General features: G+C 50.7%; 5 protein-coding genes across 8 annotated transcripts in view; 1 reads left to right on the top strand and 4 right to left on the bottom strand.

Moving 5' to 3' along the window:
- LOC121301292 (SH2 domain-containing adapter protein F-like) overlaps positions 1-5,556 on the bottom strand; it is a 7,064-nt gene extending 1,508 nt beyond the window's left edge. For 2 of the 4 annotated variants that reach the window (XM_041230549.1, XM_041230548.1), the window contains exons 1-4: positions 3,341-5,556; positions 1,997-2,135; positions 1,598-1,894; positions 1-95 (exon numbers count right to left, since the gene is read on the bottom strand). The exon at positions 1-95 is cut by the window's left edge and continues 116 nt beyond it. In XM_041230549.1, coding sequence (XP_041086483.1) covers positions 1-95; positions 1,598-1,894; positions 1,997-2,135; positions 3,341-3,673 — 864 coding nt within the window. In that variant the 5' untranslated portion in view covers positions 3,674-5,556. The remainder of the gene's footprint in view (positions 96-1,597; positions 1,895-1,996; positions 2,136-3,340) is intronic. The other 2 variants (XM_041230546.1, XM_041230547.1) reach the window with 2 other exon arrangements.
- Positions 1-25,000, bottom strand: part of LOC121301280 (RNA polymerase II elongation factor ELL-like) — a 794,007-nt gene that overhangs the window by 527,173 nt on the left and 241,834 nt on the right. The window lies entirely within an intron of this gene.
- LOC121301299 (splicing factor YJU2-like) lies at positions 8,025-11,175 on the bottom strand. The gene is made up of 7 exons (XM_041230561.1): positions 11,087-11,175; positions 10,298-10,398; positions 9,881-10,025; positions 9,434-9,750; positions 9,202-9,316; positions 8,923-9,100; positions 8,025-8,418 (listed from the first exon to the last, which is right to left on the bottom strand). The coding sequence occupies exons 1-7, from the start codon at positions 11,108-11,110 to the stop codon at positions 8,339-8,341; spliced, it is 960 nt and encodes a 319-aa protein (XP_041086495.1). The 5' UTR covers positions 11,111-11,175; the 3' UTR covers positions 8,025-8,338.
- Positions 12,177-21,200, top strand: chaf1a (chromatin assembly factor 1, subunit A (p150)). The gene is made up of 16 exons (XM_041230484.1): positions 12,177-12,383; positions 13,402-13,452; positions 13,653-14,038; positions 14,138-14,596; positions 15,187-15,246; positions 15,868-16,109; positions 16,275-16,335; positions 16,449-16,517; positions 16,627-16,832; positions 17,150-17,321; positions 17,675-17,755; positions 17,839-17,946; positions 18,236-18,488; positions 18,860-19,335; positions 19,515-19,602; positions 19,988-21,200. Exons 2-16 carry the CDS (start codon positions 13,404-13,406, stop codon positions 20,062-20,064), a joined length of 2,787 nt encoding a protein of 928 aa, XP_041086418.1. The 5' UTR covers positions 12,177-12,383; positions 13,402-13,403; the 3' UTR covers positions 20,065-21,200.
- ubxn6 (UBX domain protein 6) overlaps positions 21,298-25,000 on the bottom strand; it is a 6,126-nt gene continuing 2,423 nt past the window's right edge. The window contains 7 exon segments of the mRNA XM_041230582.1: positions 21,298-22,010; positions 22,216-22,361; positions 22,929-23,059; positions 23,191-23,410; positions 23,542-23,626; positions 24,071-24,146; positions 24,823-24,920. Coding sequence (XP_041086516.1) covers positions 21,885-22,010; positions 22,216-22,361; positions 22,929-23,059; positions 23,191-23,410; positions 23,542-23,626; positions 24,071-24,146; positions 24,823-24,920 — 882 coding nt within the window. The 3' untranslated portion in view covers positions 21,298-21,884.

Here is a 25,000-nt window from a genome sequence, read left to right on the forward strand (position 1 = left end):
GTGTAGACGCTCCTTCAGGGGGGGTGGGCGGTCCCACTCCCCCACCTCAAACTGCACTGTGGGGAGACAGACAGATAGATGGAGACAGAGTGATCCTGCAAATCAGACAGACAGACACTTCTTTAGGAGAGAAGAGAGAGAGAACGAAAGAGGAGAGGATAGGAGGCCCCTCCGGGTATGTCATGATTGCTGAGAGTCTCGTTTTCTTGTTGCTCTGCGTTTGAAGCACGTCTCTTGTGATGAATCAAAGCGAGGCCAGCGTCCTGTTTAGTAGCGGCTGGCCTGCCTCCCCCCCCTCTCCTCCCCCCTTCTCTATTATTGAGAAGCCCTCACTCCAGCGCTCTCTCATCCTGCATTATTGATGGGGAATCACAGCCCTGCAGGCATGAGCGATTACTCCACCTGCGAGAACAGCCACCCTCATCCCTCTATCTACCACCTCTCCCTCTCACTATCCATCCCTCTCCTTCTCTCTTCATCCCTCCCTCTCTATCTATCCCTCTCCCTATCCATCCCTCCCTCTCTATCCATCCCTCTCCCTCTATCCATCCCTCTCCCTCTATCCATCCCTCTCCCTCTCTCTCTATCCATCCCTCCCTCTCTCTCTCTATCCATCCCTCCCTCTCTCTCTCCCTCTCTATCCATCCCTCTCTTTCTATCCATCCCTCTCCCTTATACATTCAAATGGTCTTCATTGGCCTGATGAAGTGTTGCCAAAGTCAATGTAGGAAACACAGAGATAGAACTGTTCTATCTATCTACCTATTTCTGTTGTGTGCACTGGCTCCAGTGTGGGGAGGGCAGTCCTATCTATTATTAATACCTCAGCAGACGCCCTTATCCAGGGTGACTTACAACTGCTACAATTCTCTCTCTCTGTGTCTCTGTCTCTGTCTCTCTCTCCCTCTCTCTGTCTCTCTCTCTCTCTCTGAATGGAGTGCTTAGCGTTTGTCTCAAAGTGAATTAGTCTGAGCGTGGGAGGAAGACTCGCTTTAATTAGGGAGGTTTAATCTCTAGCCGAGAGGAGACCGAGAGAATTCCACATTTATAAGAGATTGATACAGAACTGCCAGCCATCTCCCAGCAGAGCTATTAACAGCACGGCTGAAACTGATCAGAGAGAGAATTGTAAGAGAGGGAGATAGAGCTGTCACAAGGAGAGGGGCGTGAATGAGAGGGGGGGTGAGTGAGAGGAGGGGGAGTGATATTATGTAAATATAAAACAGTGTTAACAGGCTGTCAGTGATGTGTTTGAATTCTCCGGGCTGGCTGTCAGTGATGGGTTTGAATTCTCCGGGCTGGCTGTCAGTGATGGGTTTGAATTCTCCGGGCTGGCTGTCAGTGATGGGTTTGAACCTGTTTATAAACTCTTTATAAACCTGGCCTGATTTACACCCCCCCCCCCCCCCCCCCCCCCCCTCCTCCTCCTCCCCTCCTCCTCCTCCCCCTCCTCCTCACACACACACCTACCTCTCTCTCTCTCTCACACACATACTTTCTCTCTCTCTGTCTCTCTCTCTCCCCCCTCTCACACACACACACTCTCTCTCTCTCTCTCTCTCTCTCTCTCTCTCTCTCTCTCTCTCTCTCTCTGTACCTGCGAAGGCTTTGCTGATGTTCTCTTTCTTCCACTCCCAGGGCTGGTCGTACTCGTCGGCTGGTCTCTCGTCATCCTGGGGCAGCGGCCCCCCCTCCAACTCCCCCCCCGGGGGCTCGGGCTCCGAGTGATATCCCTGCGTCTCATACGGGGTGTCATAGAGCTGAACCCCCCTGCGGGTCCAGCCCCCCTTCAACCCTTCCAAGGAACCCCCCTTCAACCGCTCCGAGGGACCCCCCTTCAACCCTTCCAGGGAACCCCCCTTCAGATGCTCTGAGGAACCCCCCTTCTTCAGCTCTGAAAGGGAAAGAGAGAGAGAGTCAGCACTTAAACTAGAAACTTCTTATATGGTACACCTCTCCTCTCCTCTCCTCTCCTCTCCTCTCCTCTCCTCCTCACCTGTAATGACTCTCTGGGCCTCATATGGCTCCATGTATCCGTTATTCTCGCTGCACAGTGCCTCCTCTTGGTTGGACCGTGCGTCGAACGGGTCAGAGTAATCCGTGCCTCCCGGAGCTGGAGCCAAAGGGACTGCAGCCTGGAGAGGGGATAGGAGAGGGAGAGAGAAGAGAATAGAGATAGGGGGTTACCATTGCTCAAGATTACTACATAATTTCTGGTTACTATCAACTTCTTTCCAGCCTCCTGATTGATTCCAGCCTTTCCAGAGAGACACACACACACAGCACAGAGCAAACATGCTTCCAGTAGAGCATCCAATCAATACTGCTGTCAAACACCGAGCCTGAGACACACACTGACAGAACAGAGACAGACTGAGACCCCCCTTTGATAGAGCAGAAACAAAACGTCAACCTGCTGGGCTGCAGTGCATTGTGGGTGTCTGGGGAGTGATTGGATCTTATGACCTCACGCTCGAGGGGGGTGGGGGGTCTGGGCTGAGATCATTCAAGCACCCCCCCCCCACACACACACCTCTGTCTCCTCTCTCCCCTCAGTGTTCCACGCTATTGACTCCATAACATTTGTTTGTTTGTTTTTTTTTAATGATATTTCTATCTGAGCCTGGGAAATGCATGTCACTTCCTGCACCCACATCATTCTGTATGTAGATTTGTTACAAGTGACTGTCAGCATCCCTTCACAGGATTATCGCTGTGCATTAAACACAGTGTGCGCTGCAGGCTGCTCCAGGGATTAAACACAGTGTGCGCTGTAGGTTGCTCCAGGGCTCGGTCCGGGGCAGGAGGCTGGTGCCAGGAGTGTGCCAGCTCAGCTTAGCTCTGAAGCAGGTACTGGACTGTACTGCACAGTGAGAACTCACTCAGCTCAGCTCTGAAGCATGTACAGCGAGATTCGCCCCTCCCTTCCCCTTCACGATGCAGCAGTGTCCCTGGCACCTGGACAAGCTCTAACAGCGTTTTGCTGTTATTTGAATTTGATCTTTTTGGTACTGATTTTATTATACTTTATAACTACTCGTATCTGTAATGTGATACTTTGTTATAATAATAATAATAATAATAATAATAATAATAATAATAATAATAATAATAATAATCTGAGGTGCGTGTTTGTGTTTTGATTGCCAGTCCTTCAACACGACCCTGCTGTGGTTTATTTTGAATCTCTCTCTATATTTTCACCTGTAGTCACTAAAGTGGAATCACAATATAAAGCAATGGTATCACGCTGCCCGGCGCAGTTGCGTCTCCTTGCACGCCGTGACGCACGGAACCTGTTTCCACTGTGGGAGTATCCAAGACCTCGTTCTGTACTCACCGGTTCGGCTTTGGACTCGGCGGTTGATGAAGACACCAGAATCTTCCCCCGGCTCAGGTCCTGCGAGTCCACCTTTATAAGTCGGTGTTTTGGGGAGACGAATTTCATCTCCAGGGTCCCGGGTTTGAGTGGGGAGCTGGGCGTCGGGGGCTCGGCCGGGCCACCATCCAGTCTGGGCTTGTTTTCGGACTCCTCGTAGGGATCCTCGAAGTCCAGGTTCTTCTGGGCCCGGTACGCCTTCAGGAGCTCGCTTTCAGTGTAGTCGGGCTTGGGGGGCTGCGGGGGGACTCGCCGGCTCCCGAAACTCAGGTAATCTTTCAGCCACTTCGCCATTGCGCCGGGGGGTGCGAACCAGAGTCCAATAAAACAAACAGGCGCAGCACAGTTCACAAAGCGCCTTCTTATTACTGCATTACCAAGACTATTGAAAGCGTTCACACTTTCTAAATAGTATGTACTGGATACCGGAGCCAGCAGCGAGGGAACGCGTTACCAGAGAAAGACTGCCACAGATATCCACATTCCCCTGCGTGTCAAATACAAGCGGCCAGGGCGCTGGTGTGGAGTGACCCTAATCGTGATCCACACGCTCTGAAGTGCACGGGTGTGTGGAAGCGATGTGAAGGGAGTCAGTGGAACAGACAGGATGCCCGGCACAGCAACCTAGCAGCGCCGCACACCGCCTCGACAGCTGGGAATCCGCAGACAAATTTAGTTAGGAACCGTTAGGAATATTAGCATAGTGTTAGCAATATTAGCATAGTGTTAGTAATATTATTTCAATTGGAATTGTGCTACTGTGGCTGTCTCTTATTGTGAAATAAAAAAACAAAGTTTAGCAATGCTATCGTTAGCCAGAGTAGTTAATGTCTGTGTTTGTGTTAGCTAATGCGCGTCTCAGGTGTTTTTAGTATATATTATACGCGAACACACGATTAGAATATTCTCAGAAACATTCCCGCACAATCAGATCGATTTATCGGTTTGAATTCCTTGTACATGCTTAGGAGAATTTAATACCAGCAGCAGATTCAAGCTTTAACACACTCGAGCAGATAGTGAGAGATTTTATTACACTAACGTGCGTGGTGAAAAGCGGCGGATATACCGGGAGCCGCCTGGCAGCTTTGCAGTGCACTCAGCCCGTCTCCTGACTCTTCGTTATAAACACGAAGGTGATCGATTGGTAAACACACACAGAGCGGAAAACACAATCAGATCAATCGCGAGTCTCGTCAGCTTCTCTGCTCTCAGTTAAGACATTTCTGCCAAGTTCATAGCTCACTCTTTCTGACGGCGCGACAACTATTTACAGAGTCCTTTAAACACCAGCAACGACCCGCCAGTTTAGACCGCAACAGAAGCCATTCCTGGCGGATTATTATTATTATTATTATTATTATTATTATTATTATTATTATTATCGTTATTATCACAGTGTTGTTATTATTGTAGTCTACATCGTACCAGTAGAACCCAGTCTGTCTCTAAGGAGTCAATCACAGTGACTGTGTTCAATGTATTATCGGTCCGGATAAAGCTGGAGTCAAAGAACGTTTAATTTGCACCCAAATCCTGTGCGGTTACGAAACCGGTTATTACGTTGAACCCTCGTACTGGTATTATTAATCACCCGGCGTGTTGTCTGCGTTTGTTTTTTTCCCCAATGCAATAAGATTTAATTAGCTCACTTCTTCAAATCCCTGGATTCTTGTCTTTAGTAAAACCCAGTTTAATAAAATTTCCGAACTGCGGCGTCGTCCACAGCTCTATCTGGAAATCCTGGGGAAATCCTTTTTGGAAAGTGCCCTTCGCCGCTCGGTAAAGCAGCAGCCGACCCGCAGATCAATGCGATAATAACAGAGTCCGCAGCAGTGAAGCTGGGTCCACACACATCAGCATTACACCACGTTACTGGGGCTTGTTGTGTGTTTTCACTGCCCTCAAAGACCAGGCTGCCATCACGAATATTCCTGACTGTGTTTCTCTTTTCAGCGAGTTTTCCAGTTTGAATTCACGGTCTGCTTCAAGAGCCACGAAGGAAAAACCACACCACGTTGCGAAGCGAATTAAACCGGAGCCTGGTGACGTGTATAGCCCTTTAAAAAGTCTCCCTTTCCTGCAGATCCGCTGTCCTCCGATCCCGAAGGCTGCCCTTCTCGTCTGTTCGGAGAATGCTGACTGATTTGGGACAAAAACCAGGAGAGCCTGAGAGAGACGCCGTCTCTTTAAAGGGGAGGTGCACACTCAGATTCCCGAGTGGATTTCGCTTTCCATTGGTTTTTAGCCGACAATAAATGCCTTCCCCAAATCTGTCTCACCCACACACAGCCGCCTGTTTAATCTGTCCCTGTGGTGGAGAAGGAGCTCTCTCTCGTGTTTAATCTGTCCCTGTGGTGAAGGAGCTCTCTCTCGTGTTTAATCTGTCCCTGTGGTGGAGAAGGAGCTCTCTCTCGTGTTTAATCTGTCCCTGTGGTGGAGCAGGAGCTCTCTCTCGTGTTTAATCTGTCCCTGTGGAGGAGAAGGAGCTCTCTCTCGTGTTTAATCTGTCCCTGTGGTGGAGAAGGAGCTCTCTCTCGTGTTTAATCTGTCCCTGTGGAGGAGAAGGAGCTCTCTCTCGTGTTTAATCTGTCCCTGTGGTGGAGCAGGAGCTCTCTCTCGTGTTTAATCTGTCCCTGTGGTGGAGAAGGAGCTCTCTCTTGTGTTTAATCTGTCCCTGTGGTGGAGAAGGAGCTCTCTCTTGTGTTTAATCTGTCCCTGTGGTGGAGAAGGAGCTCTCTCTCTCGCGTTGGTGTTTGTATCACACATTCGACACGGTTTACTATTCATTTATGTAATACCAGCTTTTGTGTTTCCACTAAACAGAGAGCTCATGTTACTCCTGACCCCCCACACGCCCCCCTATGGAAAGGTCAGCTAATGTCAAGGCTAATTTCCGGTGGTGCACAAAGCGTTTTTATTTTGTATGAATTCCGAGTCCCCGCCTCCCCCCTCCCCTCCCTTGTAACCAGAAGGTCTCTGGTCCAAATCCCACCTCTGCCACTGGCTGACTCGCTGTGTGTGACCCTAAGCGAGTCACTTCACCTCCTTGTGCTCCGTCCTGCGGATGAGATGTTAAATCTGTATTGTGCTTTGTGATGGGAGTCCACTATGAAAGACGCTATATAAATATTATTAGTAGTATAGCGCCACCTAGTCGTCATTCCCCAGAATCACGGTTAGTTTATTGGATTGGATTATTGAAGTAGAGCCACAACGCGAGCGTGCATTTCAGTGAAGAATTTATTATTTCTTTATTCGCGTCAGTATGTCCACGCACCCACGAGCTGCTATAACAATGCAAGCTGGGTTCACGGAGGTCAATGGATGTGCGCGCAGACAGGATCCGGTGTCACGTGTCTCGTTTTGCGGGTGCGTTTTTTCTTCCCCATCTCATTTGCATGCTATAATTAGTGAGTGACAGATGGAGAGTAATCAGCTGTAATTGACAGCTGCAGACTGTGGAGGAGCCGAGAAACGCGATCCGCACATTTGTGGTGCAGAGCAGGGTGATTAGATTTCTTGCAGATATTTTCGAATAATCAGCTCTCATTCCCCGCGGGTGTATCCAGCATTACTGTGGTGACTTAGTGCCAAATCCCAAAATTGACCCGGTCCCCCCGTAAAAGTCACTTCTTCTGTGAAAAACCCCGCACGCACATCACGTGTGCACGCGTATTATATATATATATATATATATATATATATATATATATATATATATATATATATGGATTATCAATTAGATATATCAAATATATATATATAATATATATATAGGTTAAGGACTCCAAAACCAACGTTCTCCCTGGGTCGAAACGAACTTTGCCTGTCCATTGCACGCACACAAAGTGCATGAGACAGTGCTTGACCAATCAGCCCTCAAGCTGTTTGCTGGTTAATTCTGGTCTCGCTGAATCCCTATTCATTAAATCAACAGAAATAACACAGAATAGTAACTATAGCGTACTGCTGTTCGCTGTCTTTTGACCTCCTCTCCCAGCGTCCTAATCCTCTCATTACCCTGCCCAGCCCTACCCCAGACCGGCAGCCTTGTCAATGAGAAACAATATCACCACCCCCCACTACTCAGAGGCATCCCTCAGGGGAATTAACCCACACAGCTCCCCTCACTCCCCCCAATCAGCGTCCATCATCTCAGAGAGGCAGGCAGGCTTCTCCCAGCAGGGCGGGAGGCAAGCGGTTCAAGCAGATAGGTCCTGTTACCCCCCACCTCTCTCTTTCTGCAGGGGGGGGGGGGGGGAGGAGGAACTGAGCCAAGAGGAGGTAATTCGATTTTGCTGGTTCACACAGAGGTCTCGAAACATCAGCGAGGCAGCATGAGCCGAGACAAGGCAATTGAATCATAGCTCCTTTAATACAATACAGCACTCTGTACCCGTCATTCAAGTAATTCAGCCCTCCTCGTTATCGTGCACTTTATCATAATGATGCGATTACAAGAGATTCAGTGAGTGGAAGAGATGCTGATGGCTGTCACATTGCGTGTATGGCTCAGTGTGTGCATGTCAGAGTGTGTGTATGGCTCAGTGTGTGCATGTCAGAGTGTGCGTATGCCAGTGTGTGTGTCTCAGTGTGTGCATGTCAGAGTGTGTGTGTATGCCAGTGTGTGTGTCTCAGTGTGTTTGTATGTCAGAGTGTGTGTGTGTATGGCTCAGCGTGTGCATGTCAGAGTGTGTGTGTGTGTGTCTCAGTGTGTGCATGCCAAACAAGGCTTCACAGACAGCGAGGGCGAGTCAGCTGCATTGCGTCACTATAAAGAAACACACACAATATAGAAAATCCACATAATATTTGCACAGTCCATGGCAGTAAGGTCTTCGGAAGAGACATTGTTTTCATGTCTGAATGAACTCAAACACAGTCCAGACCTCTCTTGTGATCTCAGTCTGTCTGTCTGTCTGAGGTTCTGCTTCTGGTTCTGGTTCCAGCTCTCTGTCACTCACTCTCCTCGCTGTCGGTGTACAGTCCCAGCATGCTCAGCGATGAAACCCTGTTCTGGGGGGCGGGGGAGGAGCCTGGAGCAGAGAGGAGGGCACAGCGTTGAACAAAGAGAGAGGGGCAAAGGGGGGGTATGTGCAATAACAATGATCATACAAACACACTTCTGAGCTAAACACATAACAGCCACTTCAGGGCTCCTCTGCTACAGCACTGCCACCTTGTGGAGCTTTCTTGATACTGCACAGCAGGCCATATCCATTGGGTGTCTCTGCAATGCTTAATGTTGCAGCAAACTGCCCAGATATAAGAGAAGCAAAAACATTGATTTAAAACTGCAAGTTGACAAACATTCCTGCTGATGCCTTCCTCAGCAACACAGCCTCGCTAATGTGTGAAGGCAGTAGCCAGGGCACCTGTCTGCTGGACTGTAAGCTGCATGCAGGCTTTCCTTCTGAGCGAGTGCTTGAGGTTTCATCTGTCAGTCAACACAGACAGACAGACAGACAGACACACACAGGCAGGCGCAGGTGTTTCTCATCACGTCTCTCTGATCACTGAGTGCCTCCTCTGGATGGTACCTGGTCCTGTCTGGGTCCTGTCTGGCTGGGTCACTGGGTTCCTCTCCATGGGTGCTGCGGTGCTCTGTTTCTTGCGCACCAGCCCTGCAAGGCCCCCGGCCCCCCCCAGCTTGCCCACGCTGCACTCCCAGCTCTCCAGCTTCGGCTTCTTCAGCTGGGGCCCGGGGCCGGCCGGACTCTGGGGAATGGAAACACAGGAGTGTGAACACAACACAGCCCAGCCCAGCCCAGCTCATCACAACACAGCGCGACTCCCTCCTCTCAATCTAGGGGTCTCACCTGGCTCAGGATGTCGGTGGGCTTGCCGCTGCTCCCCGGGGGTCCCCTGCTCTCCTCCTCAGAGTCCGAGTCGGAGTCATGCAGTCGCTTGACCAGCGCTCTGTCCAGCATCGCTCTGAACGGGACAGACAGCTCTCCTTAGACTTGCAGTATGAGACTCGCACACTGCATGTAGCCTTGAACACATCCACAACACAATGCAGCATGAACACACCTCCCCCTGTCTCCTCACCTGGTCTCCCTCTCGTCCTCCTCCTCCTGCCTCTCTCGCTCCCTCTCTTCTCTCTCACGGTGGACCTGCAGCATGCCCTCAAAGTCCACGCTCGCCTGTCTCTGATTTAACTCTTTCAGCTCCTGCAGGTTCTCCAGCACTTCCATCTCCAGCTTCGAGTCCTTGGTGCGATTCTCTAGCACCTTCATGGGGTTGTTGAGCTCCTCCTCCTCCCTCTCTCTCTGCAGCTTCTTCTCCTCCTCCTCGATCAGTTTCTCTGCCTGGAAGTTGCGTGTGGCTCCGTGTTCCATGGCATAGTCCGTGTTCTCTGGGTCTGTCTGCGTGTGCGAGCGAGAGACACGTCACATAATATGCCAGGGGAACCCAGACTAACCCAGCTCACAGTGAAACCTGGACTGGCTGAGCGCACTCTACAATCTTGTTACTCTGCGCTCCCCCCCCCCTCACCTTGAATGTGATCTCAGCCAGGCAGCGCGTGCACTTGATGTAGAAGCGGAAGATGGGCAGCCCCATGTACAGCTCAGTCTGCACAGTCTCCTTGCGCGCGTTGAACTTCTTCCCCTTGTAGATGTACTCACCACACGTCTTACACCTGGGGGGGGAGAGACACAAAGAAAAACATTTCTAGTCTACACATCCAGAATACATGGATGGATGAGGGATGGATGGATGGACGGACAGATGGACTGAGGGTTAGTGTTAGGGAGCAGCACACACCTCATGTGGAAGGGTCAGGGTTAGGGGTTAGCGTTAGGGGTTAGGGGTTAGGGAGCAGCACACACCTCATGTTGAAGGGTTAGGTTAGGGTTAGGGAGCAGCACACACCTCATGTTGAAGGGTTAGGGGTTAGGGAGCAGCACACACCTCATGTTGAAGGGAGCCATGAGCCGCACCACATACTGCCGGTCTTTGGGCAGTTTGAGCTTCGGGATCTTCGAGGGGTCGAAGTCCGGGGGGTAGTATTTCTGAGGAGTGAAGAAGAGGAATCTTTAATTAAACCTGCACTCCAATAGTGAGGACACTAGGAGCTTGTGAAGTAGTTATGCCAGTACGTGACTGTCCTCTAGCGGAATGATGGCGTAATGCAGATTACAATATCCCAGCGCCGCAGCTTTCGCACGGGGTTCAGATAAAGGTTTGGTTACTTTAGTTTCACAACACTGAACTAGCGCCTCGGAGACGGTAGGCGGCGCTCACTCTCCTCAGAATGAAACTCAAACTCGTATAACAGATACAGATTAGGACTCATTTTGGGCTACCTGGTGTGATTTTAGGAGAATGAATCCAGGATTGGCGCTAATCGGGCTCTGTGGAAGCAGGCAATGGCTGTGCCAGAGAGCGGATATTGACATGTACATTTATTCTGGTTTCCCGGAATCTCACTGCAGTGAAACACGGGTCAGCCGGAAAATCACGCGTTACAAACACACATCTCTAACACAGAAATGGGCCCGTGTGACGTTTTTATAATGATCACTATCTGAACGTACTCGGGAAATTTAAAATAAAGATGCGTCTGTTTCGATGCAACCAAAGCGCTCCCTAAAACAAACAGAAAACAATAAATCCATTTAAACACTGAAATCACTTCGTGCAACTAAACAAAAGCGCGTCGTGGTTCCATCAGCAGAACCCGTGCCTCGCCATACTCACATTTAATACTTTCCGCTCCGACATGTTTTTAACAGTGAAATTAAAACGCTGTCTGACTCCAACAACAATAAGAGACACGCTTCCGGAGACGCGCCTCCCCGGCTAGTTATTGGTCACCGAGAGCAGGAGCAGGGGCTGATTGGCTAACAAAAATCCAAATTAGGCGGACTCTGAGTCAGTGATTGGTTGCAGGAGGATCGCGCTTGAGATGGCCCTGCGCTCTGTGACGCGCTTCCAGGGGGTCGTGGGCGTGGTTTGGGATATGCGACGCTTTTGTTGGGCGTGGCCAGGTTGTGTGTTAGCAGATCAGTGATTTCTCTGCACGCAGTGAACACAGTGATACAAATATACTTATATTTAATTAGAGCGAATCATTACTAGCATCGATACAAAGTACGTCTGTGTGTGTGTCTGTGTTGGGGGGTTGGTATCAGTGGGTCGGGTCGGAGTGGTTATTGAGCTGCACACAGTGGGTCGGGTCGGGGTGGTTATTGAGCTGCACACAGTGGGTCGGGTCGGGGTGGTTATTGAGCTGCACACAGTGGGTCGGGTCGGGGTGGTTATTGAGCTGCACACAGTGGGTCGGGTCGGGGTGGTTATTGAGCTGCACACGGTGGGTGGGGTCGGGGTGGTTATTGAGCTGCACACAGTGGGTCGGGTCGGGGTGGTTATTGAGCTGCACACAGTGGGTCGGGTCGGGGTGGTTATTGAGCTGCACACAGTTGGTCTGGGTGAGTGGATTGACCGGCCTATAAGATCCCCCAAAAAAACAGGTTAGGGAAGAGTTACAAAAAATATATACAAACACACGTGGATCGTGCAAAATAAAACTGGCGTGCGTTTATTAAATGCTGACACGCTGTTGTACAATGTTTTAATCCACTTTGCAATCACAGTTTATTTATAAACGACTGCGCACTTTGCATTTGCGCATCTTCTAAAAATCCCAGCTACACACGCACGTCTTACGTAATGATGAAACAAAGCAGCACATGCGCCTCGACCAATCAGCGCAGCTTCCGACCAGCTCCCGCCAATTCAGAGCTGGAGCTGGCAGTGTGAGCCGAGCTAAGCCGAGCCGAGCCGAGCCGAGCGGAGCAGGGGCTAAACCCAGCAATAAAACACAGACAAAACCGGACGCTGCGGTATGAGATAGCTCCACTGGGCAGCGGCTTGTCTTTCTTTTGTTGAGACGCCGGTTCCTTGTGAGCGGATACACGTTTTTTTTTTTTGCCCACCTGTGGGTTTGTTGTAACCCGGTGTCCCGGGGCGGCAGATTGACCCGACAGGAGGAAAAGTGAGTGACTCTGCGGGGGTGACTGAACCGAACCAGGGGGGAGCTACCCGGGCGAGAATAACGAGGTGCAGCGCATCGCTGCTAGGGAAATGTCAGGGGTTTACTTTCTAGGCATTGTGATCAAGTCGGGTTTTTGGGGTTTTTGTTTTATGACAACACGGGGATGCGGGCCTTACCGGCAAGGCGGTGCCGGCCAAGGGGAGCGGGCAGTGAGACAGGAATGCGGGGCAGTCTGGAAATAGGCAACATGATATGTTGAACGTTTGAGTAAGATTTATCTTATTTGTAAATTTGAAGTTTTAAAGAGGACAGACTGACAATATGCTTTTATCTTGGTACTCGTAGCGGTTTTTATTTTTGTTTCGGTTCGATTTTGCCACTGACCGGCCGTGGTTTCCCAGTAGCGGAGCTCTGGTGCATTTAGATAGAAATGCAGTTATTCGCTCCAGTGCTTTATAAGCTGCCCCCAGTGGGATTGTCTTTAAAGACTGTCCTCTCCGAGCGGTGCGCGGTGTTGTCCTGTGAAATCTCTTCTCAAGCTGATCGGAGCTGGGGACTGGCTTGTCTTTAATAAACGCGGGGGATGCTTTGTCGGGTTTTGCAGACACGCTGGCGTTGCTCGTACAGTTTCGGTAGTGGCCTGTGCTCTTCCGCCGCTCAGTCTCTTGTCTAAGGGGTTTGTTTACCGATTGATCAGATGAAGGCGGGAGTGTTAAAATAAAGCAGACGGGTTAATAAATCTGCCTCAGAGCGCGCTGTCGGGCTCCAGGGGACGCGGCTACATTGCATATAAGTGCCCGCTCGGCTTTTCAGGCGCTGTTTGATTTGCACACGAGTGTGTGTTTCTTAACTCGGAGGTATCTCAGTCGTTTTTGGTGCTTGTAGTCAAGTTCTTAAGACTTTTCTTTTTAGGATTTCCGAACTTGTAATAACAAACCTCCCCAATGAAAGTGTGTGAGTGTGATATTAATAAGTGCAAAGTGAAAGAATGACTCGGTCCCGCTGTTTGTGTTTCCAGGTATGGAGTGTAAAGCTAAATCCGGTGCTGCAGCAAAGAAGTTAGTTCAAGGTAAGTGTCATTTCTCTCCTCTGTTTCCTGTGCTGATGTGATGAAAGTAAAGGCTGGCCTCACATTTGCACTGACTGATTGTGGTCAGCTGCTGGTCCTCCTTTAACCAGGGACCAGCCCGACCCGGTTTGATCACACAGCCGGCCAGCCCGACCCGGTTTGACCACACAGCCGGCTCCTTTCTTCTCTTTCCTCTGCAGCTCGTCTGCCCTTCAAGCGCCTGAACCCCGTCCCCAAGCAGAATGGGGAGTCTGTGGAGCTCAAGAAACCCCGCCAGCACGGCCCTTCCAGCACCCCTAAACAGCACATTCACACCTCTGCCAGCGACGTGGAGAATGAGCACTACCCCTCCCTGCAGCTAGAGGCGCCCTCCGCAGACACGCTGGTCAACGGCAGGGGGCCGCTGGACACGTTCATGAGCCGGGCTGGAGGGAGGGGCGGGGGCAAAGGGAAGAGCACAGACACTCCCTGCCTGACCATCGACCTCACTGAGGACTCCAACTCAGCCCCCTGCCCGGCAGACCACACTACTGTGAGAGAGAGCAAACTGAACCAGGACAGCACACTGAGAGAGGACGAATTGAACCAGGACAGCACACAGAGAGAGGACGAACTGAACCAGGACAGCACACAGAGAGAGGACGAACTGAACCAGGACAGCACACAGAGAGAGGACGAATTGAACCAGGACAGCACACAGAGAGAGGAAGAACTGAACCAGGACAGCACACTGACTGGCACGCTGCCTAGCGGGGGGGCCCGTCCCCCAGCTGACGTTGCCATGGACACAAGTGCGGCCGACCAATCAGACTGCGAGATGGAGATGAGTGTGAACAGGGACCTGGATTCCTCCAGCAGGACTGGCAAGGAAACGACCAGCAGCAGCAAGACAAAGAGGACCCCCAGAGCAGGGCCAGAGCCTGGGGAGCAGTACAGGGAAGGGGCGGCCAAGGAGGGGGACCCTCCAAGGACTGAGAGTCTGGATGAGAGTCGGGTGACAGAGGAGACGGAGGAGGAAGAGCTGAGTCCAGAGAACGACTCTCTCCTGTCTGCCTCCTCAGTCAGCTCTCTGTCCGCTGCAGAGAGCTCTCCCGAGGGGGGCAGGAGCACGGCCTCCCGCAGCGCCAGCACCGCCACGCACAAGGTGGGTGCTGATTGGGGAGCCAGGGAGGAGAGGCTGGCCCTTTATTTCTTGACCTTGCCCCCTGTTGTGTTGGATACTAATCCTGCCCAGCAGCTGGTTGCTGGTCGTAGGTTTGTGGATTGTGAATGTGGAGTTTTAACCGTGAAGGTGCTGGAGTGTTTGTAAACGAGGCACTAGAGCAAGGCCGCTGTGTGTTCACAGATTCATTTTTTTCATTCCATTATGGTCTGTTCAGATAATATGGGGTAGATTACAACGCTGAGTAACTATTGAGACTTGCAGCAGTGTTCTCATACTGTGAAAAGCGCTATACACAGTACATGCAATTGTTGTGTATTGATAATCATCGTAAGGAAGGCTGGGGTGAGTCTCTTTTGATCGTAGTGGAAGTTTTGTGTAGCTGTTGTCCATGCTTGTAAAGCCTGACTATTAAAAGCAGGTTTAGTGTCCGGTGCAGCCCCCAAGGCTGGCGTCTGGGGGGGAGCGTGTGCAGTTTTGAGGGGTAGGGATTGGGGTGGGGATTAGGATTGGGTGTTCTCCAGGTCTGGTGAAGTGAGACGGGTAATTTATGATTTTTTATCCCTCTCTAGCCGCAGACTCCAAAGATCAAGGGACACACAGAAGAAAAAGCAAAGAGGCGTTCGCTGAAGGTGAGGGCGTTTTCACGGGATTGTTTCCCCATGTGGAGTTTGTTGCAGTTAATATATGTCCATGCAGATGGGTGTGGGTGTGTGTGTGTGTGTGTGTGTGTGTGTGTGTGTGGTGTGTGTGTGTGTGTATATAGATATAGATATATATATATAGATATAGATAGATATATAGTTTTATTTTCTTGCTACTTCAACTAGGTAAACATACTGGCTTCGACAGAAGGCATTAGCTGAAACGTTTTGCCTGAATGTAGTGAGTTCTTATTAAGTACAGGGGTGGAAAATAAGACTGCCATTGCATAGCCGCTTGATCCATTCCTGGTTTTGCTAAGTTTAATAAGACACACCTGAGCATTGTAACTGTACACAGTGGCTAATCAAGCTCATAATAAAACCTGGAATGGCTGAAGCTGCTGTGCAATAGGAGTCTTATTTCCATCCCTGAATTGGTTTGTTTTTTGGGGAGGGGGGGTTGGTTTGTGTATTGGATTTGTGAGTGTTGCTAGATGCTAACAGTGAGTCTTGTGTGTGCATTGTTACACATGCCCATGCTGGTGCAGCCTCCTCTGTAATGTGCAGCAGGGTTCTGTTGAATGTTCAGTCTGTCTCGTGTTCGCTCAGGACCAGGAGCGCGAGGACAAGCGCATCAAGCTGCAGGCGGAGAAGGAAGAGAGGGAGAGAACGAGGGAGGAGGCAAAGGCTGCCAAGGAGCGAGTGAAGGAAGAGGCGAAGAAGAAGAGGGAGGAGGAGAAGGAGGCCCGGGAGAAGGAGAAGCGAGAGAAGAGGGAGAAGGAGGAGAGAGAGAAAGCTGAGAAACTGCTTGTGAAAGAGGAGAAGCGGAAAGAGAAGCAGGAGGCTCTGGAGTGAGTGCTCTTCCCTTCCCGGCGTGCCGGAGACTTGGGTTTCATTCAGTTAGTTTCTCTGTCAGGCAGTCCGAAGCTCCAGGGAAGCGGGGTGTTTGTTTAAACTGTTGTGCAGCAAAACTTCAAAGTAGTAATTTTATTTATTTATTTATTTTTTTCTCCCAGAGCCAAGCTAGAAGAGAAGCGTAAGAAAGAGGAAGAGAAACGGTTGAAGGAGGAGAAAGAGGTGAGCTGCACTTCTGGATCTGGGGCTCCTCTGTGCTTGAAGATCATGCGCCTGGTCGCCACAGCGTTCGTTTTGCTGACATTGTTATTGTTTTTTGTTCTTCTCATTTCCAGCGTGTGAAAGCAGAAAAAGCAGAGATCAGGAGGTTCTTCCAGAAACCCAAGACCCTACAGGCTCCCAGGGTAGGAACCGTTGCAGAGCCGTGCACGCGCTGCAGTTAACAGGGGAGAAGGGAGGGGTGTTTAGAAATACTAAAATGAATGTAAGAATTAACGACGCCCGTTTCTCCAGACTCTGGCTGCAGCCTGCGGGAAGTTCGCTCCCTTCGAGATCAAGGAGAACATGACTCTGGCACCCCTGACCCGGGTTCTGTGTGACCAGGAGGTTCTGGAGCAGCTGGACCAGTACCTGCAGGCACCGGACCGGTCTGCAAACGGGCTCCTCGAGTGGAAGAACCGCAAGCCTCGTCGGAGTGGTCCGACCAACCCCAGAACCAGGTGAGAGACTGGGCAGGACCAAAGCTTCTACACCCCCGGGGAGGAACCAGAGGCATAAAAACACCGTCCGCTAAACACCCCCTTTTGAGTTAAGGTGTTGCAGAAACTGAATGAACACATTCAAGGCAATTATCCAAGTGTTGCTTTACATTCAAACTTCATATTAGTGGTGCTGAAAGGACTGGGTGCCGCCAGGCTCCTGCAGCATGAGATGTGCGGGGCTGATTGAACCCCGATCATTGTGGTAACTCGGCGCTGGTCTGTGTGTTTGGTTCTGGTTACCGGTACAGTGCAAGCTGACTCTCTCTCCCCCGCAGTGATTGTGTGGTTCTGGTGGAGGGTAGCAAGCCTGACGGAGTCCCAGCCCGAAAGGAGTGCGGTCGCATGAAGCTGATTCACTTCTGTGAGAATTACCGTCCGGCCTACTGGGGCACCTGGAGGAAGAAGAGCAGCAAGATCAAGCCTCGCAGACCCCTGAGCCAGGACAAGGTGGGACAGGGGCCCTGCTCACTGTGTGTGTGTCTCTATAGATCCCTGCTCACTGTGTGTGTGTCTCTATAGATCCCTGCTCACTGTGTGTGTGTCTCTATAGATCCCTGCTCACTGTGTGTGTGTCTCTATAGATCCCTGCTCACTGTGTGTGTGTCTCTATAGATCCCTGCTCACTGTGTGTGTGTCTCTATAGATCCCTGCTCACTGTGTGTGTGTCTCTATAGATCCCTGCTCACTGTGTGTGTGTCTCTATAGATCCCTGCTCACTGTGTGTGTGTCTCTATAGATCCCTGCTCACTGTGTGTGTGTCTCTATAGATCTCCGCTCACTGAGTTTGTTTCTTCCCTCAGGAGCTCCTGGATTACGAGGTGGACAGTGATGAGGAGTGGGAGGAGGAGGAGCCGGGAGAGTCTCTGTCGCACAGTGAAGGGGTGAGTGCAGCAGCAGCATATCCCCTTGCCCTGTGACTGCACTGCAAGAATATTGCACGGACTCTGTGTCTTTCTCTGTACAGGATGATGATGACGAGGGGGGAGGGGAAGCTGCAGGAGACGATGAAGATGATGACGGCTTCTTCGTTCCCCACGGTTACCTCTCTGATGGGGAGGGGGCGTCGGAAGAGGTAAGGCAATGCCCAGTTAACTGGGTCTGTGTTACAAAGATCTAAATAATCAAACAGCCGTTGTAAACGCCATTCAGGGCAAAAATAACCAAGCTGAGGTTCCTGTTCGTTCACAGAACAGACTTTATCAACAGACAAAAACATCTGAATTCAAAATGAAAGGTCATTCAGTGCATTTTGAAAAACACCTGGCTTGTCCTGGCATTACAGAATTGTAAAACCTGGAACGGCTGAAAGTGCTACTCAGCAGGAGTCTCATTCCTGTCCCCTGTGTGTGTGTGAGTGACAGGAGTCTGCGGACCCAGAGAACCAGAAGGTGCGTCAGAAGCTGAAGGCGAGGGAGTGGGACGAGCTGCTGTCGAAGGGCAGGGTGAAGGTGCTGCAGACTGTGGTGCTGGGCTGCGTGTGGGAGTGCGAGGGGCCCCCCGAGGACACAGTGCTGAGGACCCTGCGGGACTATGCTGTGTGTGTGCTGGACACGAAGCTGGGGGACGAGGCGGGGACCCCCGAAAGCATGAGCAAAGAGAAGAGGGATGATCACAGTGAGTCCGGGGGGGTGCTCTTCAGTAAGATGATTCTTCCAGACTTAATGCATGCTGACTGGCTGGTACCAGTACTTCTGTACAGTAGAGACTGGTAATGCTTCTCGAATGCAGTGTGAGGTAGCACTAGCGAAAATGTGTGTCTATTAACTATTTTAAGTCGCGAGTAAGTGTTTTGTAGCTGGATTGCATTTCAATAATCGTAAAACAGATTAAAAAAAAAAAAAAAAAACCTTACATTTAGTGAAATACTAATGTACCTTGTTTAGATTGACATGGTTACCTAGTTTGTATTTCTGTATACAGCTGCACTGTGTGCTGTAGAGGCAGACTGCGTTGCCGCTAGCTGTAACTCCCCGTTCTGCCTGCAGTCCTGTCCCAGATGCTGCCCCTGCTCCACGGTAACGTGAACGGCAGCAAAGCCATCATCCGGGAGTTCCAGGAGTGCTGGCGCGGGAGAGCGGGGCTGCCCAGCCCCCCGGACTCTCTGGCAGGCAGCAGCGAGGACAGCGTGCCCTCGAAATACCGTCTGAAGCGGCTGATCTCGGAGAGCGCGGTGTACGAGAAGCGGCCGGCGCTGCGGCGCTGGTGCTGGTACGTGCACGAGGCCGTGCTGAAGAGGTTCTCTCAAGAGGAGCTGCCCGTGCCATGCCAGTGGAGCTACATCACCCAGGTGCCCTATGCAGGCAGGGAGGAGGCTGGCACTGCGGGCACGGGAGGGGGCAGCACACACAGCATCCCCCTCTCCTCCTCATCGTCACCGGCAGCGTCCGGCTCGGCCAAGAGAAAGCAGAAAGGCAGCATGTCCATCACCAAGTTCATGAGGAAATCCAAAGGGGCCGAGCAGGTAGGCTGACTTTAAACATGTACAATGTAGTGAGTGTGTGCGTTTCGAATCCTGGTACAGTGTATTGCAGTACAGTGTGTGTGTTTCCAGTATAGTATTTTGCAGTACAGTGTGTATTGCATGGTGCTGCTGTTCAGTGCAAGGCAGTCCAAGCTCACCCCTGTGTTTTCTGCTCCCAGCAGTCTGAAGGGATGGAGACAGACGGGTTCCAGGCTGACACAGAGGAGGATGAGGATGATCCAGACTGCGTGATCATACAGAGCACAGGTGAGCACTGCTGCCCCTACTCCCTCTGCTCCCTCTCCCCCTACTGCCCCTACTCCCCCCTCCTGCTGCCCCTGCTCCACAGGGTTTCAGCATGGAGCTTTCCCAGAAACAAACCAGTGACCTTGCCTGGAGAGCCTGGGTTCAAATCCCAGTTTAGTCCTTGCCTGCTGCCTGAGCTCCTAGTTGCACCAGATAATACCAGAAGCCTCGTCCCTACACTTTGAGGTTAAGTTTTAACCAGATTATATGATCTTGTGAGTATTCAGGCTTGTAGACGTTTTTCTGTGAACGATGCAGGTGGATTTAAGAGCCCTCGACTGCTTGCCAGATTGTTTCTGAGTTTAGAAGTTGTCTAGTTGTAGTATTTGTGTGTTTTTTGTTGCAGACTCTAAGCAGAGCTGTGCTGACAGTGTCCAGATGGAAGTGGTTTCCTCCAGCCCCTCCCTGCCCCTATGCCTCTAGAGTCTGAACCCTGGCATTTCCATGCTGACGTGTTGTTTGCATGCAGGCCGTTATTTTACTGTGTTCATGTGTCTGTGTTTTTAATATATTAAATGTTCTTCCGTGTGTGTGGACGGATTCGTTTTTTAAATACTTGAACAAATGTCAGTTCTTCTGTATAACGGTGAAACAAAAAAAATGTTTAAAGGATGTCACTTTTTGTCCTGTTCCCTCGTGTGTGATTCCCCTCCTCCAGTCCTTTCTGAGAGAGCTGTTCCCTCGTCTGTACGATTCCCCTCCTCCAGTCCTTTCTGAGAGAGCTGTTCCCTCGACTGTGCGATTCCCCTCTGAGAGAGCTGTGTCTGGCAGGGCAGTGCCTGCAGCTTGGCAGGTTGCTTTTCATTCTGGGATTGGTGCTGTGGAGGGTTTCATCTTTGTTCCCTCCTGAACTGACATTCATACTTCAATGCAATTTGTTTTTTGTAGAGGGTTAGGTACTCTTATTAGGAGACGGGAGAAATGTTTCATAATCAGTTGTGTTTTAAAAAAAAAAAAAAAAAAAAATTTTTTAAATAAAGCATTATGTATATTAAACAAAAAAAAGAATCAGTAATGTCCAGTGCTGTATTGCTGTAGTGCGTCACTCAGTGTTGTTTTGTAGAGCCCAGGTCCGTGTGTGAAGTCTCTCTGCACAGCAGTGCTCTGAACGAGGCTCCTGTTGCATCGTTCACGCTGTTCTCTCCAGGCTGGGTGCTGAGCTGCATCTCCTCTGATAATCCTCGACGGGTTTGCCTGCATTGCCCACAGTGTTGCTGAGCTCACAGTAACCTTCAATGGACTGCCCTTGATCTGGACTTCCAGCCCAGTCCCAATGCTGGCAGGACTCCTGTATTCTAAATCACTGTGGTTTGTGATTTTATTTTTATTGGCACTTTCTGGGTCATCGAGGAGCTGTTTGTGGGGAGGAATGGGGCCTCCTTCAATGGAAGTGGACACACTGCGACTGAAGCACTGGATGAACTGCAGCTAGTTTTCAAATCCTGGCGCTGCAGCTGCAGACTTGCTGGGCTGCTCAAGGGCATGAATGAGGGGCCTCTGTTTGTTCAGTAATTTTAGTGTTTGTTTTTGTGTGTACAGTAAATTTTTGAAATCTGTTTGTTTTCCTCTAAATGTTGCTCCAGTCTGCAATTCTGTCCACTTTGCATTTTGATCTGCCTGCCAACAATTCAAAACAAAACAAACAGTTCTGCATACTTTATTTTAATGGATTTAATGCAAATAAAAAAAAGCAAAGCTTTAATTAATAATACAACGATGGTCAATCAGCTCGATACAGTGTGCCGTTACAAAGCAGGGGCTGCTTGTTTCCAGTGTTCAGGAGGCATCCTGTGATATAAAAGCATGTCTGCTAATGGTACTGTGAACAGTTTAAGCTTCTCCAGAGCACAGGACTGCAGCGTAGAGGATCTGGGTTCCAGTTGACCAAAGGCTTTTTTAGTCATTCAGAGGCCCTGATTGGCTGGGTGGAAAAGCACTGGGTTGTGAAGTATGGGGAGAGACAGGAAGGCTGCACTCTCCCAGCTGCAGTCATGACAGGAGGTTTGAGGGAAGGGCTGGGCTGCAGTGTGAAAGAAAGCAGGTTCGAGTGACTCAGAGCTACAACAGGGAGGTTAAGAAAGGCAGAAGAGTCTGAGGTGGAAGTACAGTATCAGGTTTGAAAGGTGAACTTGTAGGTTTCAGTAACATCCGTTCACAGAGAGTTGAGCAGGAATCATGAACTATGTGTGTTTGGGGATGGAGGGAGGGAGTCAGGCAGGCAGGATACATGACTCTGGTCTCCCTCATGAGAGGGTCTGGATGCTGCCCATGAGTTCAGGTTTCAGCACGTCTAAGCTCTGAGCTCCAGCTGCTTCGATATCAGCCTGGACCGCGGCATCCCAGGAGAGCGTGAGGAGAGCCGCCGGGACCTGAACACACGAGAGAGAGAGAGACGCACTGACACGAATAAACACAAAGACCACACAGGAGCAAATCACACAGACCGCCCCCCCCCCCCCCATTGATTTAATTGGAGGAAAAGATGGCATCATGCATTTGCGTCTTCCAGTGTCGTATCTGAGGTCTCCATGCAGGACAGGGTTCACGCTGCTTAGCAACGGAAGCAGCACTCACCAGGCCGCACTCATTGAAGGCCAGGCTCTCGTCCGTCAGTCTCTGGCCCCCTGGTGCAATCAGCAAGAAGGGCTGCCAGCCGTTCAGCAGGGAGTCACGCACAAACTCATACAGAGCAGAGACACGCTCCCGAGCAAAGAACGTGCCTGCAGAGAGAGAGGCAGAGTCAGACAGAGCAGAGACACGCTCCCGAGCAAAGAACGTGCCTGCAGAGAGAGAAAGAGGCAGGCAGAGTCAGACAGAGCAGAGACACGCTCCCGAGCAAAGAACGTGCCTGCAGAGAGAGAGAGGCTCCTGAGCAAAAAAAAAAAAAAAAGAGACAGAGAAAGTGGGTCAGGGTGCAGACCAGTAAACTAATGAAATACCCTGAAGCAGTATGAATAGGGGAGGTATAGGTAGTGTATCCGACAGCAGGCAGGCTCAGGGCAGTGTGTACAGGGCAGGGCAGGCTCAGGGCAGTGTGTACAGGGCAGGGCAGGCGCAGGGCAGTGTGTACAGGGCAGGGCAGGCGCAGGGCAGTGTGTACAGGGCAGGGCAGGCGCAGGGCAGTGTGTACAGGGCAGGGCAGGCGCAGGGCAGTGTGTACAGGGCAGGGCAGGCGCAGGGCAGTGTGTACAGGGCAGGGCAGGCGCAGGGCAGTGTGTACAGGGCAGGGCAGGGCAGGGCAGGGCAGGCGCAGGGCAGTGTATACAGGGCAGGGCAGGGTAGCGCACCTTGCAGCAGGTTCCCGTCGGGTAGGCGTATCCTCAGCAGGGTGTAGTTGTATTTTTTCATCTCTCTCTGCTCATCTCGCTCTCTCATGGCTTTGGTGCGCAGCATAGCGTTTCTCTCCACAGCATCGCTCCTATTGATATCACAGTGTTATAGTGCGATAGTATTAATATCACAGTGTCACAGCGTTAGTATTAGTATCATAGTATCAGTGTTACAGTTTCAGTGTCACAGTGTCGGTCTCAGTGCCGGATTCCCCCTTACCGGAGTTGCTGCTCTCGTTTTAGCTCCTCCGCGGTCAGGCTGTAGAAGTCGGGGGGCAGCTCGAAGCGTGAGGCCTGGGGAGAGGGCTTGTAGACCTGGCTCTGTCTGTGCAGCCTGGCCTTGAGCGGCTCAGCCCCCAGCAGCCTGTCCCTGCTCTCCTGCAGAGTCTGGAGCCGGGACAGAGCCTCCTCCCTCAGCACCAGGACATCCTCACAGTCCTCTGAAGGGGAAAGGAGACAGAAAGTCACTGGGGCTGCCACAGCATCACCTGCGCTACCAACCACAAGCTGTCAGCCGCTCAACAGAGATGCATTTAAAAATACCAAGACTCTCAACACACTGTCGGGTTACCTTGTCCAGGCACAGGCAGTCGTTGATTCTCAAAGCCGATGGACTGAAGGAATTCCTGGGTGCCCTCGAGACAGCTCACCCTCTCCTGGGAAACAGAGACAGGGATCGGAGCTGGGACCGAGCGACACACACAGACACAGACACACAGACAGCTCACCCTCTCCTGGGAAACAGAGCCAGGGATTGGAGCTGGGACCGAGCCACACACACAGACACACAGACAGCTCACCCTCTCCTGGGAAACAGAGACAGGGATCAGAGCTGGGACCGAGCGACACACACAGACACACAGACAGCTCACCCTCTCCTGGGAAACAGAGACAGGGATCAGAGCTGGGACCGAGCGACACACACAGACACACACACACACACACGCTCTGAAAAAAGGGCTCAGCTGAAATGACTATAACTGAGCTGAGCTACTGTAGAAAGCCATTTAACCAGTCAGCGCAAAATAATACATTCAGCAATGCTGGGCATTCCTGTGAAATGAAACACGTCGGTCTTTAAAGAAATAAAGAGGTTTCACCTGGAAGATTTTATTCTGCAATCGGATTTTCCTGTATTTCTCTTCAGTGGGGTTTTTGCAGATGTTATCAATGTACCTAAAACAGAAAACAAGGACAGGCTGTTGCCGGCAACAACCATTTGTGATATTTGCCAGTCTTTCTCTACAGTACAGAGAGGCAGGCTCACCAGGGTGTAGTTCAAACTTGTGACCAGCAGATGGAGACAATCTGCCACTATGTACACACAAGTATTAATTGATTTACTTCTCCAGCAGGTGGCGATCATGTGCCACTTTTACCAGATGGAAGAACACTGGGAAACTGACGCAAGATATTCAACCGAATGTCAGTGTGTGTGCGTGTGTGTGTCAGTGCGTGTCTCAGTGTGCGTGCGTGTGTCAGTGTGCGTGCATGCCAGTGCGTGTGTGTGTGTGTATATATGTGTGTATTTTTTTTTTTTTTTATTACTGAGATGATCAACTCTTGCTCTTAATTTGACTTGCGTTTCAGGAAACAGCAAAACGTATACTTAAAAAACAGAACTTTGAATAAGTAAAACAAAACAACTTGTACGTATTTACACCCTGAGCCTAACAGACACTAGATAGATACAGAGATAGATACAGATCTAGAGATAGCATTTAGAGATAGGATCTAGGAGACAGATACAGAGATAGAGATAGATCTAGGAGATAGAGATGCAGTCGTGTTGCCTCTTTGGTGTGGACCTGTGCTTCTGGAACAGGTTGTGCTTCGTTAGTCACAGACTCACTTTGCGATGACCTCAGCGGCTGCCTTCACCTTCTCCCTGTCCTTGTTAAACGTGTGCACCATCATGACAGAGGCTTCCACCGGGTCTTCAGCAAATTTCTATGAAAGGAAAGGGAAATGCAGTGAGCCCTCCCTGAGCCCAGCAGCGCTGCCCTGGGAAAGAGAGTGAAGAGAGGCGC

Source organism: Polyodon spathula, chromosome 27 (assembly GCF_017654505.1).
Source record: "Polyodon spathula isolate WHYD16114869_AA chromosome 27, ASM1765450v1, whole genome shotgun sequence".
Taxonomy (NCBI): domain Eukaryota; kingdom Metazoa; phylum Chordata; class Actinopteri; order Acipenseriformes; family Polyodontidae; genus Polyodon; species Polyodon spathula.

Coding starts and splice junctions, on each gene's coding strand:
- LOC121301299 (XM_041230561.1), bottom strand. CDS start 11,110: ATGTCGGAGCGGAAAGTATTAAAT. Junction 9,751..9,880: donor TGGCTGAGATCACATTCAAG/GTGAGGGGGGGG, acceptor TCGCACACGCAG/ACAGACCCAGAGAACACGGA. Junction 9,317..9,433: donor GAGGACGAGAGGGAGACCAG/GTGAGGAGACAG, acceptor TGTCCCGTTCAG/AGCGATGCTGGACAGAGCGC.
- chaf1a (XM_041230484.1), top strand. CDS start 13,404: ATGGAGTGTAAAGCTAAATCCGGTGCTGCAGCAAAGAAGTTAGTTCAA. Junction 14,597..15,186: donor CCAGCACCGCCACGCACAAG/GTGGGTGCTGAT, acceptor ATCCCTCTCTAG/CCGCAGACTCCAAAGATCAA. Junction 16,336..16,448: donor GGTTGAAGGAGGAGAAAGAG/GTGAGCTGCACT, acceptor TCTCATTTCCAG/CGTGTGAAAGCAGAAAAAGC.